The sequence below is a fragment of the Camelus bactrianus genome, chromosome 9, assembly GCF_048773025.1.
Source record: "Camelus bactrianus isolate YW-2024 breed Bactrian camel chromosome 9, ASM4877302v1, whole genome shotgun sequence".
Lineage (NCBI taxonomy): Eukaryota > Metazoa > Chordata > Mammalia > Artiodactyla > Camelidae > Camelus > Camelus bactrianus.
This window is the reverse complement of record NC_133547.1, coordinates 51,181,453-51,195,110: the sequence shown is the minus strand read 5'-3', so window position 1 is coordinate 51,195,110 and position 13,658 is coordinate 51,181,453. Positions and strand designations below refer to the sequence as shown.

General features: G+C 42.6%; 1 protein-coding gene across 4 annotated transcripts; it reads right to left on the bottom strand.

The window, feature by feature from the left end:
- Positions 1-1,086: 1,086 nt before the first annotated feature.
- Positions 1,087-10,455, bottom strand: SDR42E1 (short chain dehydrogenase/reductase family 42E, member 1). Of its 4 annotated transcripts, XM_045505449.2 has the most exons (4): positions 10,233-10,323; positions 9,736-9,919; positions 4,284-4,376; positions 1,087-3,703 (listed from the first exon to the last, which is right to left on the bottom strand). In XM_045505449.2, exons 3-4 carry the CDS (start codon positions 4,349-4,351, stop codon positions 2,593-2,595), a joined length of 1,179 nt encoding a protein of 392 aa, XP_045361405.2. In that variant the 5' UTR covers positions 4,352-4,376; positions 9,736-9,919; positions 10,233-10,323; the 3' UTR covers positions 1,087-2,592. The 4 variants fall into 4 exon arrangements, with proteins under 4 accessions (XP_045361405.2, XP_010965926.2, XP_074226461.1 ...); XM_010967624.3 differs by lacking the exon at positions 9,736-9,919 and having other exon boundaries at positions 10,233-10,365; XM_074370360.1 differs by lacking the exons at positions 9,736-9,919; positions 10,233-10,323 and adding an exon at positions 10,102-10,225.
- Positions 10,456-13,658: the final 3,203 nt, after the last annotated feature.

The following is a 13,658-nucleotide window of genomic DNA, read 5'->3' as shown; positions in this document are numbered from 1 at the left end:
AGGTTGAGAAAACTATGTGGCTGTAAATAGGGGCTACCTTTCGTGGAGAACGAAGGATGAGTCAAAGAGTGGAGCCGAGAGCCCAGCTGCCAAGATGGCCTGCAATGTTCCCCCTCCTTCTGGTGTTCACACCTTTGGGTAGCTCCCCCACCCCCGACTGAAAAGGACTGACCTGTGTAAACAGTATAGTGTGGGGTGCAGCATGAGACTTCCGAGGGTAAGTCATGAAAGACACTGCTGCTTCCACCTTGCTCCACTTGAACTGCCTGTGCTGTGGGAAGCCAGTTGCCACAACATGAGGACATTCAAGCAGTCCTACAGAGATGCTCACATGGTGAGGACCTGAGGTCTCCTGCCAATACTCACCTGGATGAACTATCCTGGAAGTGGATCCTCCAGCTTCAAACTTTCAGATGACAGGAGTGCCAGCTGATGTCATGACATAAGCTCCATGGGACCCTAAGCAAGAGCTTAGTGAGGTAGGCCACATCCAAACACCTGCCCCATAGAAAAGGAGGGAATGTCTGTTGTTTCAAGATGGGATGTCTTGGGGTAATTTGCTATGTAGCAGTAAATAATTAATACAAGGAGAGAGGCCAGAAGAGTGAGTTCATGAAGAGTAAATGAACTATGTTTCAAGGAGAGCACGGACAACTGTGTCAAACATTGTGGAATGGCCAAATGTCTCATCTGGATGACAAGAAAGTCTATATGTCAATCCTGACTATGGAAAGAAAAACAAAAAACCAAGCAAAACCCCACTCTGCTCAGTACACTTGGTTTAAGTAAACTGAGATGTATCTATCATTCTTTTGAAGGACTTCATTAAAAACATGTTTTTTAAGTGTGTGATAGCTCTCAATTTTCCTGTTCTTACCTGTTCCCTCAGTCACCTTCTGGAGTGAGTACACCAGGTCCTTACTGGACTGTAAGTCTGTAAAGGACAGAGAAACTTGCCCTTCAGCACCTGGTATGTTAGATATGCTGTAGGTACTCATTCATGTTCATCCCAGACTAAAAAGCAAAACCAGCTCATGATATAGAAGACTCTACACATATTTCACAAAAAAAATCACTACCACCATCTCATATTTATGCTGTAGTTTATATATTATTAGTACTTTTAATATGTCTCGTTTTATCTGTGAGGTGGGTAGGTGGGTTTATAGAAGAGGCAGATATAGTCATTCTTGTTTCCCAAATGAGGTGACTGAGGCATATGGAAGCTTCAGTCTCTTGGTTAAGGCCACACAAGATATTCATAGTCACAGGTCTTCTGGGGTCAAGTTGAGCACTTTTCCCAAAACACCCAGGCAACATGCACCAGGGACTGTTCATCTTGTATACTCTTCCTCTCAGAATGACTCTAACATTACCTTCCACAGCAATCCATCCTTTTTATGATGTTTGAACACTGTCCTTCTGGTAGCTGTAATCATGGAATGGGTCAAGACTCTCTGTCTTCCTTCCACTTCGGTTCCTATGCAATGGTGCAGCAGAACATGTGTCACAGCAGTCCCACTGGGTGGCTAGACAATGCCGCCATTGTTCAGAACATTCCTCATTGGAAGTGGCCTTCAGAGAACCGAAATTCCTCCCAGTAAGAAAACCAGTCTATTAGTTGAGAGCGATGCTCTATTTTTTAATTACAAATGGCATCATTAGTTTCAGTATCCTCATTAATCCTCTGATTTTTAGCTGTTTCCTACACTTCAATCTATCCTCAGAGACCAAAACTTTACAAACACTGCATCTATTTAAACACACTTGTTACAGACTCCAAGGGTACACCACAAAGGCATTCCAGAAAGGTCAGTAGCAATAGCACCATCTAAGCAGAACACCTCGAGGAAGAAAACCCTTATAAGGAATGTAGACTAACAATATGAATAAAAATATGTGTGCTTATGTGTGTTGAGTGGCACTTGATATGCCTTCCCTAATTTAATCCTCAAAAGAATCCTGTGAGGTAAGGTAAAGGCCTGTTTGTTTCAATGGCACACATTAGCATGAGGTCACATAGGCATAATACCCGTCTATCACAAAGACCCAAAATGTATGCTGTCAATAGCAAAGGCCTCCCCTGCAACCGTCATCATCTTCTCAGAGGGCTAGGCTGTAGGGATCAAACCCGATTTGGTGTTTTTCCACACAGCCTCAAGTCTGTTAGCATTTTGCCATTCTCGTTTCAGTGTATGTTTTGGCAGAGTGTATGGAACGGAAATAAATAATTTTTGGCTTCTGAGAAATTCAAGTAAAACATTTCCCATCTAAGGAAGTTCAGCTCTATGGCTTCAAAATGGCTTCCACTGTACCCATCTAAAGAAGGAGGACCCAAGGAACGAAATCTCAAATTCATTTTTGCTTCTATTGTCTCCCTTCCAGATATGTGCAAGGAGGTAAGAAATAAAGACTTAATCCAAGAATCTATTCCTAAGTAGCAAGTTGAGGAACCCAAATTTGGCACCAGGTAGCTATTATCTACCTACCTACCTACTTATCTACCTATCTATCTATGAAAACCAGCATTTCTTGAAAAACCACCTCATCAAGTGTGATCAGCTCCTGGTTTTTAGCTTTCTGGCTCTTCCTTCACAGTGAAAGAATCACAGGGTAGAGCCACATGAAGACCACTGTCACCAAGAGTAAGACCAACAGCCCGTCCCAAACAAGGCCCTCCGAGTCACGGCTTCTAGGATTTCTGCCATGACCGTGGGCTTTAAACCATTCCACTACCTCCTGAAAGTCAAAGGCCTGAGCCTCATAGCCGAGCTCCTTCTTGGCTTTCTCTAGGCTGAAGTAATGTGTGACACCGGTTTTGTAAACTTCAGTGCAGGTGAGGAAGGGCTGGAAGTTGTAGAGTCGACGAAGAACAAAGTGGGCCATCTCGGTTAGGAAAGCAAAGCAGTAGATGAGGGTCACGGGCAGGCGGATGGATGGGAATGTGTAGCCCAGGCCCTCAACCAAAGGCCGGAAGAACTCAAAGTTGTTCACAGGTCTGCCATCTGAGATGAAGTAGGGCTGCCCAGAGGCAATGTGGCCCTTGTCAGCTTTCAAGGCCTCTGAAGCCAGAATGTGAGCCTGCACCAGGTTATCAACATGGACAAATTCAACCAGATTCTTGGGGTCTCCAAACACAAACTTGAACAGGCCCTTCTCAATGTAGTTCACGATCCTGGGGAGGTGCCTTTGTTCCCCAGGCCCGTAGATGCCAGCTGGTCTCAGAGCACAGGTTCTCAGCACCCCGTCACTCCTCTCCAGGGCTGAGCCATTGGCCTCCAGCACCTTCCTCTCTGCAACAGCCTTGGTCCGAGAGTAGTGATCAGGATAGAGGTGAAGAGGCAGATAAGGCAGAGATTCATCTCCATTTCTGATAACTTGACCTCCGAAGATGACATTGCAAGTGCTGGTGTAAACAAGCCGTGGCACCCCTCTCTTCCGGCAAGCCTGGAGGACGTTGTCTGTGCCCCTCACATTGACTTCTTCGATCAGGTTTCGATTCAGTTGCTCCCGCCCTGACATACCGTAAGAGGCAGTGTGGAACACACACGAGACATCCACATCCTGGAAGGCTTTCTCTACGTCAGAGAGGTGGCGAATGTCTCCGCGTATAAACTGGATTCCTTCTGGAATGGTTTGAGCAGGGCTTCTGATGTCAAACAGAAGCACACGGATTCCGTTCTGGTTCATGGCACAGCCTAGGCTGAAATAAGAAAGAGTAAAAGAAAAATCAAATCACTATTAAGCTATGCCTAGGAAAGCATGTAAAATAATTTTCCAAATCTTCTTGGCTTATCCTGAGTTCCTCCCTTTACATGTTCATTGGTACAAGTCTTACTTATGCAAATATTCAAAAGTGAGAATCCTCACATCTACTTAAATTATAATAAGAGAGATATTATAATTTAATCTTCAAAGACAGTGGTGTCTACATGTTACCTTTTTTCCACCCCTGTTCTCGGGCCCATCAACCATTCTTTGGAATATTTATGAAGGATAACATAATTGTGGAACAACAGCCATTATTTTAAATTGTTTTTGGTGATGCGAGTATCTCCCTTCCCCAATTTAATGGTTTTTATAAAGAATTTTTCTTAAAGGGGAATATATCTGTAATTCTTAATTTCGGTATCTGAGCTGTGGGCAATATAGTCCCTTCGTGGTCTAACAACATACAAACAAGTAAAAGTCTACCCTGCACTAATGTCAGAGTTGAAAGCTATACTTTTCCCAGCAACCACCACTAAAACAATTCCATGGACATATTTTATAGATGCACTGACCGGAAACCAAAATAGCCAACTCCTCCAGTAATGAGGATCGTTTCCTTCGGAGATTTTTGGGAGTCCATATATGACAGTCAAAGATAACTGGACCTATAAAGAAGTATGCAACACTGTTACTGATACAAATGCAAATGTGACTATCCCTCATTTGGGGTTACCAGAAACAAAAATGCAGTATGCTCTAGTAGGAAGAAATGCTAAGACTTGGGTTCCAGGCATGGCTTTGTGACATTAGCCAACTCCTCCCTACCCCTTTTCTTTCATTTCTTGGACTTTACATTTCTTCCCATGTAATATGGGAAGGTAGTATCTGCCCTGGCTGCCTGACAAGGTCAGTGTGAAGGTTAAATAAGGTAACATACCTGGGAGTGCTTTAGTAACCATAAACACTCTCTAAATGTAAGACATTAGTCTTAATCTTTGGAAAACATTAGGGCCTTTTTGAAAAGAATTCGTTCAAATTTGGTAGAGGAAGCATTTTCCCACATACACCAGAAAAATCAAAGAGAACTTTAAAGCAAATTTCTAACATTTTGGTTTAAAACAGCACACTGCAGCATAGTTTAATGCTGGTATTTTATTAACCCTACATTAAAAAAAAAAAAAAGCGGAGGGAAATGTCCTTTGTGTAGCAAACCATATTCTCCTCACCCGGGAAATCTTCTGAGTACTGCATGTGCTCAATGCTCAGGAGGTCTTGCTTCTCCATCCCTCTGCTTCTACACTAAAATAATAATAGTAACTCTACTTCAAAAAGATACATGCACCCCTAATGTTATTAGCAGCACTATACACAATAGTCAAGACATGGAAGCAACCTAAATGTAATGTCGGTAGATGACTGGATAAAGAAGCTGTGGTACATTTATACAATGGAATACTACTCAGCCATAAAAAAGAAGAAAATAATGCCATTTGCAGCAACATGTTTGGACCTGGAGACTGTCATTCTAAGTGAAGTAAGCCAGAAAGAGAAAGAAAAATACCATATGATATAATTTATATGTGGAATCTAAAAAAAAAAAAAAACCACAAATGAGCTTATTTACAAAACAGAGACCCACAGACATAGAAAACAAACTTATGGTTACCAGCGGGGAAAGGGGATAGGGAGGGATAAATTGGGAGTTTGGGATTTGCAGATACTAACCACTATATATAAAATAGGTAAACAACAAGGTATAGCACAGGGAACTGTGTTCAATATCTTGTAGTAACTTATAGTGAAAAAGAATATGAAAAGAAATATACATGTATAAATGAATCACTATGCTGTATACCAGAAATTAACATAACATTGTACATTGACTATACCTCAATTAAAAAAAGGGGCTGAGCATTAGAGCTGAACTGGGACATCGGGCGGGTGTGGGCAGACTGAGGGAGCTTCATAAATGAACAGATGAGCAACAGGGGTGGCTTTTGTTGAGCAACTAATATGGGGCATTCAAATTGCTGCCAAGGTTTGTGGCTGGTGATCTAGGGCAGAAAGATGGCCTGGAGTTGGCTTGGAGACAGCTTTGAGTCCCCTTTGAGGGAGCCTGAAATCTGTTCTGTGGACAACAGGGTCTTTGTGGGCTTATGGAACAGTGGGCTCACTTTGGTCCTTGTGAAAGATTAAGCTCTCCCTGGAGGAGGGAGAACTTGGAAGTGGGCAAGAATCTAGGCAAGAGGTGATAAGGATCTGGGCCAGAGGGTTATTGGTGACGGTGAAACACCAGTGTGCTCAGCTGAAATTAGGATAATTAGCAGACAGTGCCCAGCCAAGTCTGAGGGCAGTGATGTCCTTAATAAAAACAGCAGGCACAGGTTTCAGAAATGTTCTGGTTGGTTAACAGGGTTTTCATTAAGAGGATGCCAGATAACACAGGGTGAGGTATTCTTTACATCTCCATAAGAATTGCCCTGTAAGGAAATCAGAAATGGACAAGGCCTCAAAGAGTCCAGGTGAAATTTTTCCAACAGAAATTCCTCCTCGTCTCTAATTACTCTTTGTTTTTAAAATTGCACATTTCAGTCCAGTCATAAGACAATGGGTCAGTCGTGGCTCATGTGCACATTAATCACGCCGGGAATATACAAGTTCCAATTATTCATGCTTCAGAGTACCTGTCAGGCCTATTCAGGCTACTCCTCATTTCCCCTAAACTCACTCCATAGTGATCTGAGGTAAGAACTGGTACAAGTGACCTGATCAGGAGGGTCAGACAAGTGGCAACCAGTAAAGAAGAATTAGTAATTCGGCAAGGCAAACAGCAATGAAAAGAAGGTTATCTACTAGGTCAGTGGCATCTCCGTGGGTTGCCAGCCATTTATGACACCACCCGGGAGTCATCTCCTCCTTTCCTGGCTCCCTGTGTCAACGAGCACAGAAAAATCGCAGCAGACACATTTCGCAGGAAACTGAAAGAAATTCTCACGAACACTAGGCCAGAAGGGAGAAAGAGTATACACAATTTTCCTTCAATCAGCTGCCTGATTTTTTTACTATTTCGCAGCTTCTGTTTTATTATTGAATTTCCATATGATTCCTTCTAGGGCTGGGCACTCAGACCAGTGTTTATAATCTCAATTGCTTTAAGGCTCTTCCAAAATGTGATTTTGTGCAGTAATGCTTTCCTCTGGCTGGGGGTGGGGAGGATTGCATTTGACCTGAGCAGTCATTTGAGCAGATACAGGTTAAGGTTAAGTACATGATCAAAAAAAAAAAAAAAAAAGAATCTTAATTGCAAACAAGAACAAATAAAACTTAAAATCTGCCAGACGCCTTGATAATAGTAAAATGAGGGTAATAAAGTTGACATCTCCCAGGGAAGGTATGAGAAGAAACTCATAAAAATGACTAGGAGTACTTTAGATTTACAAAGACTTAATTAAATGTGAAAGATCAGTAATGAGAACCCTAGCTTACGCACACAGTTCCTTCATCTGGAGGGGTCAAGAGGGTGATGCTACTAACCCTCTGGTATTACAATGCAATATACAAATCTAGGCACCACTAGAGTATGGAACAGTGAGGAGAACTGAGGATGGTTTACACGAAAATAAAAATTTACTGTATTTACTTTAGGGAAGATAAAAATATGTCCAGGGAGTTTAACCCGATGATGGAGTATTTTAAATTAGTGCCCAAGTACTGACTGGAAGCAACAGGTAAGTGTTCTTTTACTGTACTGAGACCAGGAAAGTATATTGAGGCTAGGGGGCTTAGAAATGGTGCTGTTCAAATTCCAAACATGATCTGAAAATTATGTGTTTAACACAAAGCAGTCAAGGCAGCAGAGATGAAGAAGTAGTTAGAGACGACAAGGAGAATCACCTTGGTACAGGAAAAAGGGATGTGAGGTGTAAAACATAAAAGGCCAAACACATTTGGAAAGAAAATTAAGGGCATAGCATTAAGTGGGAAGTTGATATACTCTTAACAAATAGGGGTATTTGCACACGTTTTGAAAATGCCTGGAGGTGGCAAGGAAGCTGTCTAATTCTCATTGCTTTATCTTCTTGTCCAGCTACCAACTCAGACTCCTTTTACCTAGATAGTTGTTGCACAAAAGATCCTTGCAGTTATTCATGATGCTTATGATAAAAGTAAACAATTTTATAAGCATTTCTCATCTGCTTCCCAAACTACCAGAGAAACTCCATGCAAGCACTGGTCATTTCTCTGTGAATGTCTGCAGGGACAAGGAGTATCTGGCGGATCCTAAACCCAGTAAGTCCAAGTGTGATGAGTACTCTGCAGCCTTTTCGAATGCCCTTTTCCGCTGTACCTGCAAGTCCTACATTTGGACTTCCTCCCCTCTCTAGGGCTGCACATCTGCCACTTCAACACAGCAAAGCACTCTCAGCTGTCATTTATTAAGCACGTATTGTGTGCCAGGTGTGGTGCCAGGCCTTTCCCACGAGTCGTTTCCTTTGATGCCTCTAACAGCCTTGTGAAGCGAGTACTAGTTGGTTGATCCCATTCACTACTGCTAGTAAACAGGAGAGCACAGACCTGTATCTGTTGGAACCCACGTGCGTCTTGACTCCACAGCTTACACGTCAACCACACCAAGCTCTTGGGCTGTGCAGGGTCTCTGACTGAAGCAGCCAAGTCTACACTGACCTGGGTCCCACAGGGGCTTTCACACCTCACATATTCTACAACCTGACAGGGACCATTCCAATTTCCAGAGGGGCAGGCAGTAGGCACTCCATCCCCTCCGAAGAAGCAGAGGGAGTGGGGAGGCAGGGCTAAACTTCCTACATTAGAAATCAGAGAATCCGGGTCCTAGACTTGGTTCTCCCACCAATTCCCTGTGTGACCCTGGGCAAGTCCCTGAACTTCTCTGATGCTGTTTCCTCCTTGCTGAAATGAAAATAACAACTATGGCTACATTTATTTATTATGGGCTAGCTGCTTTAAGGTTTACCACTGAAGCCTCAGGATAATCTCCTGAGGTAGTTATTATCCTCAGCTTTTCAGATATGAGGAAAAAGCTCAGAGGTTAAGAACCTTGTCTGCATCTATCTATCTATCTATCTATCTATCTATCTATCTATCTATCTATCTATCTCCAAAGTAAATGAAACCCTTATCTTGAAAAGGTACCTGCACTGCACCTCCATATTCATTGCAGCATTATTCACAATAGCTAAGTCATGGAAACAACCTAAGTGCCCATTAATGGATGAATGGATAAAGAAAATACAGGGTATATATATAAATATATATGTACACAATGGAATATTATTCAAGCCATTTAAAAAAGGAAGGAAACCCTACCATTAGTGACAACACAAATGTAACTTGAGGGCATTATGCTAAGTGAAATAAGTCAGACAAAGACAAATACTGCATGATATCACTTATACAAAGATTCTAAGAAAAGCTTAACTCATAGAAACAGTAAATGGTGGTTGCCACGGGCTTGGGGGGTGGGGGAGGTAAGTAGATGTTGGTCAAAGGGTATTCGATTTCAGTTGTAAGACAGATTTAAGTTCTGTGGATCTAATAAATAGTATGATGATCACAGTTATCAATACTGTATCATAGACTGAAAGTTGCTAAGAGGGTAGATCCTTAAAGTTCTCACCATACACAAAAAACTGTAATCATGTGAGGTGATGGAGATGTCAATTAACCTTACTGTGGTTATCATTTCACAATACATGTGCAGCAAGTCCTCACGGTGTACACCTTAAAATTACACAATATTATGTATCAATTATATCTCATTAAAGCTGGAGAAAAAAAAAAGAAGAGAAGAAAAGAAATGAAACGAAACTGGCCTACAAATGATGCAGGTGTCAGTGGCTGAGCTGGGACCCAGGACTTGAAGCCAGGTCTGTAGACGCCCCCAGCCGGGTTGGGACAGGTCACTTACCACCTTCATAATTTCTGCCACACCTGGTATCTCTGGTACTATTACTTCCCTACTGTGTTTTATTTAAGTCTACTTACCTTTTAACAATAAATACGTTCATTTTATATAGGAAACTTATATGGCCACTTAAATGGAAATCCAAAATTATTTGTCACCAAGAAGGTAATCTTTCCCCCCAAAGTGTGATGAAAATAAAAGATGTGACTCAAGTCTAGCTGGATACAGATGCCTGCAGGCAGCTCTGAGCTTGGGGCCGGGTATCTTTAAAAAAAGAAAAAGAAAAAAAAAAACAGAAGCTAGCGAGTGTTGGAGGTCTTCGCGACATTCTAGAAAGCCACGCTGAGCCCGCCCACTTGGTATTCAAAAGAACTAAAAACGGGAGGACTGAGGTCTGCATCCCTCACGACCACGCCCCGTCCCTGCGGCCACGGCGCTCGCCCCACCTGGACTGCCACCGGCAGGTACCAGCGCGGCCGCCCTCCGCAGCCCCCGACGCGCGCGCGAGCCTGGGCGCCCCCGACAGCCCAGCCCGGGTTCCCGCACAGGAGGAGTTGCCCAACCCAGGTCCACTCACAGTGGCGGCAGAAGACAGCGGCGCCGAGGTGGCGCGAGGCAGGACGGCCCCGGACTCATATGCCTGCCGCCGCCCCCGCTCGGCGCCCGAGCTGTGAGACCGGCCTCCTGGTGCCACTTCCGGGCCTCTCTAGGAAACTCGGAGGTCTCGGCATCTTTATGATGTGTAGGTTTCTCATCCACCATCACCTGTGCTGGGGCATCAGGTTCACTTCATGAATCTCCCCGACGTGCCCAACGCGTGCGTTCCAGACTCGCGGGAGCCCTTTCAGGGCACGTCTACTGCTGTCCCTACCTGCTATTTCTGCCTTCACACTTCCACCTCCCACTTTGTGTGCCACCAACACAGAGCACAGGCAATGCCAGATAAATAGGAGGAACTCGGCTGAATCAGTTATTGCTTGGATGGATGGATGGATGGTTGGATGGATGGATGGATGGATGGATGGATGGATGAGGCTCTCGAGACTCCTGAGTATTTGCTCCCCATGTATTTTTAAAAATCTCTATCTTTGTTTCCAGATTTTTGTATATCCATATGTTTTCCAGTGTCCCCAATTTCCCCTATTTTTCCAGTTCCACTTATTCTGATCACTGAGCAGGCAATAATGCTAAGACTAACTTTTGCTGCTGAAGCAGCCAAAGAAAAGTCATGTAGAAAGGAACGTTGGCAGGCTCATTCAAAGGTTTCCCAGAGAGGTTCATCTTATGTCTCCTCATCAGTTGTCTGGTTCTATGGAAAGTTGCAGGCTCTGTACACACACACACACACACACACACACACACACACACACACACACATGTGAATTGACCCCTAGCTGGGGAGGTTTCCTTTTTGTTGGATCAAAGGATGGGGGTTTTGACTTCATACGTTGCTCTTGCCACATCCATACTCAAAGAGGCTCATATGAAGTAAGTCATTTACTGCTCAGTTTTCACTGAGAACACAAAGTCACAAGGAAAAGCTCCAGCACTGGGATATAAAAATTAGTGAAGGCCATGAAATGAAAGCTAAGTCCCTACCGTCGGCTTCTCTAATCTTTCCTCTCTGATCTTGTCTGTCTTATCCTCAACTGCAATCTAGCCATAAGTCCTAGGAGACTGAGATACGGTTGTACCAAGTAGTCTTAAGGAACAGTTTTTCTCTGGCTGCTCCAAATGCACAAAGATTAGAAGAGGAGAAGAAGTCTAGTGAGGGGACCAGTAACATGCTCTTGGGACCAGTAGCCAAGGAAGAAAAGACTCTTGTGAGCATGCAGTATGGAAGAGAGATCCTCTAGGGAATTTCAGCATCCTCTGAGGGATACCCAGATTTATTGCAAGTTGATAGCCCATAAGAAGTGTAGCAAATTTGAATGTTAATATTCTTGTGCCACCAAGGACTCTTAAAAATCTAAGCACTCATGTTTTAAGGGAAAATTATAAACATTATAATTAATTTCTTAGTTTCCACTGCAATTTAGGGAGTTGATTTTGTAAAAGTTTGAACAAGAACTTTAAGATAGAAATCAATAGAGAAAGAAATTGACCTCAGTGTGAATTTATATGTCAATGCTTTTTTAGTTTTTTCCCTCAATAATATATCCAGAAAGTGGATACATTTCAGAAAAATCAATTTACAGTTACAAATCCTCACAGATGAACACTTTATACTTCACTATACCTAGTAGCTCATCAGAATCTCACAGAAATTGTATCAAGTTTCTTTGGATTTCAAGTAGTAGAGAATGGCTCTAGCTGATTTCAGTGAAAAAGGCAACTTTGAGAGTCTCAGAAAGAGTTGAACAATGTTATGTATTTATGGTAAGCAGTGCTAGCTTCTATAACAGATAAACCCTGAAATCTTAGTGGTTAAATGCAATAAATGTTCATTTCTCACTCTCATCACAGTCCACTTAATCTGCAGGGAAGGAGAGAGTGGCTCTCCTGCACATAATCACAAGGGACCTGACCTTCCTTCATTTGTTATGTCATTGTCTTCAACATGTGGCCTCCAAAGTGCCTGCAGAAAGAGAAGCAAGAGCTTGGCTTTCCCAAACATCTCCATTTAAAGTAGGTCTCCTGCAACCCTTGACAATCTCCAATCACTTCACAGCACTTGGCTTACCTGAAATTATCTTGTACATCCCTAGAGTGAAATCTCTCTGAGTACAGAGCTTTATTGTCTGGTCTATTTCCATTGCCCATTATAGCATCTGGCATAGAAAGCATTTAAAAAGAATTACTTAATAAATGAGCAGGTGAATGTACATCTCTGGTCGTCTCTATTCAAAAGCAGATTTGCAGGTGACACCTTCTTTCGGCCCAGGTTGGGTCAGAAATCACCCCTACTATAATCAGCTATGGCAAGAGGGTACAAAAACTACCATTAATAGCCCATCACTAAAAATTGGAGCAGTTTGTAGAGAAGGGAAATCGTTGTGAGTGAGCCTGGGAGACACCCTAAAGCCTTACTCCCCAAAAGTGTGAAGCAGGAACATCAGCATCACCTGGGAGCTTATTAGAAATGGAGATCTCAGGTCCCACTCCAGACCTAAGAAGAATCTGCCAAATTCTTGCAAAATTTTAGCTAACTTTGAGGTCACCAGGGAATTCCTATGCACTGTGAAGACTGAGAGATACTGCCCTAAAAGGTATTTATCCCTACAATGCTCAGATGTGGGGAAGAGACTCCTTAGAGTAGTCTCATGCTATACCTGGGAGCCAAGTGAAGTCCAGCAACTTATCCAAGGAAGATCACAGAACAAGTAATTGACAGAGCTGGGGTTGAAAGTCAAGGCTTCAGATTCCAAATCTCTCCCAACTCCATGCTCGTACCACTGTGCTGCTCAGGCTCCTGCATAGATCTATTTTCTTCCACTAATAACAAAAATTAAAAGGGATAAATAAATAGGAAAAAATAGTTACATTTAAATGGTGGTTAATAGTTTCAAGAATTGGTTTGTTTTAGAAAAGGGAACAAGCACTTATCACTTATAGTGCATTTGATACGTTGTTTTTCCCTGTTACCTAATAAAGAACGCTGCAAGTCACAAAATGAATGTTTATATTTCATTTATACAGCAATTAGGCATCTTAACATTCTTTTATAAGCATTTATAGTACTTATTCCGAATGATCAGGCATCCTATTTGGGTCAATGTTTTTTTCTTTCTCCTTCTCTGATTAAACTGTGTTTAAATAGTGATAATTAAAACTACATGTTATTTTGAGTGTCTAGTCCAAGGGCTCTCTGCTCAGGGCTCAAGAATTTGGAGATTTGTTAGAAGGACACAAATTTCCCCCTGTGATAGCACAGCATACCTCTGCCACTTTTGTTCTTTACTGTTTTCAGAGATTGAAGAATGTGGATACCAACCATGTTAATCAGGTCTCTTTGGGATGCAAACGATAGCAATCCATCCCAGTACAGGTAAATCAAAAGTAG

Excerpts from the sequence above, each read along its gene's own strand:
- SDR42E1 (XM_045505437.2), bottom strand. The coding sequence starts at position 10,417 with ATGGTGGATGAGAAACCTACACATCATAAAGATGCCGAGACCTCCGAG. Across the intron at positions 3,704-10,232 it reads CGCTGTCTTCTGCCGCCACT|CCTAGGCTGTGCCATGAACC; the intron begins GTGAGTGGACCT and ends TTCTTATTTCAG.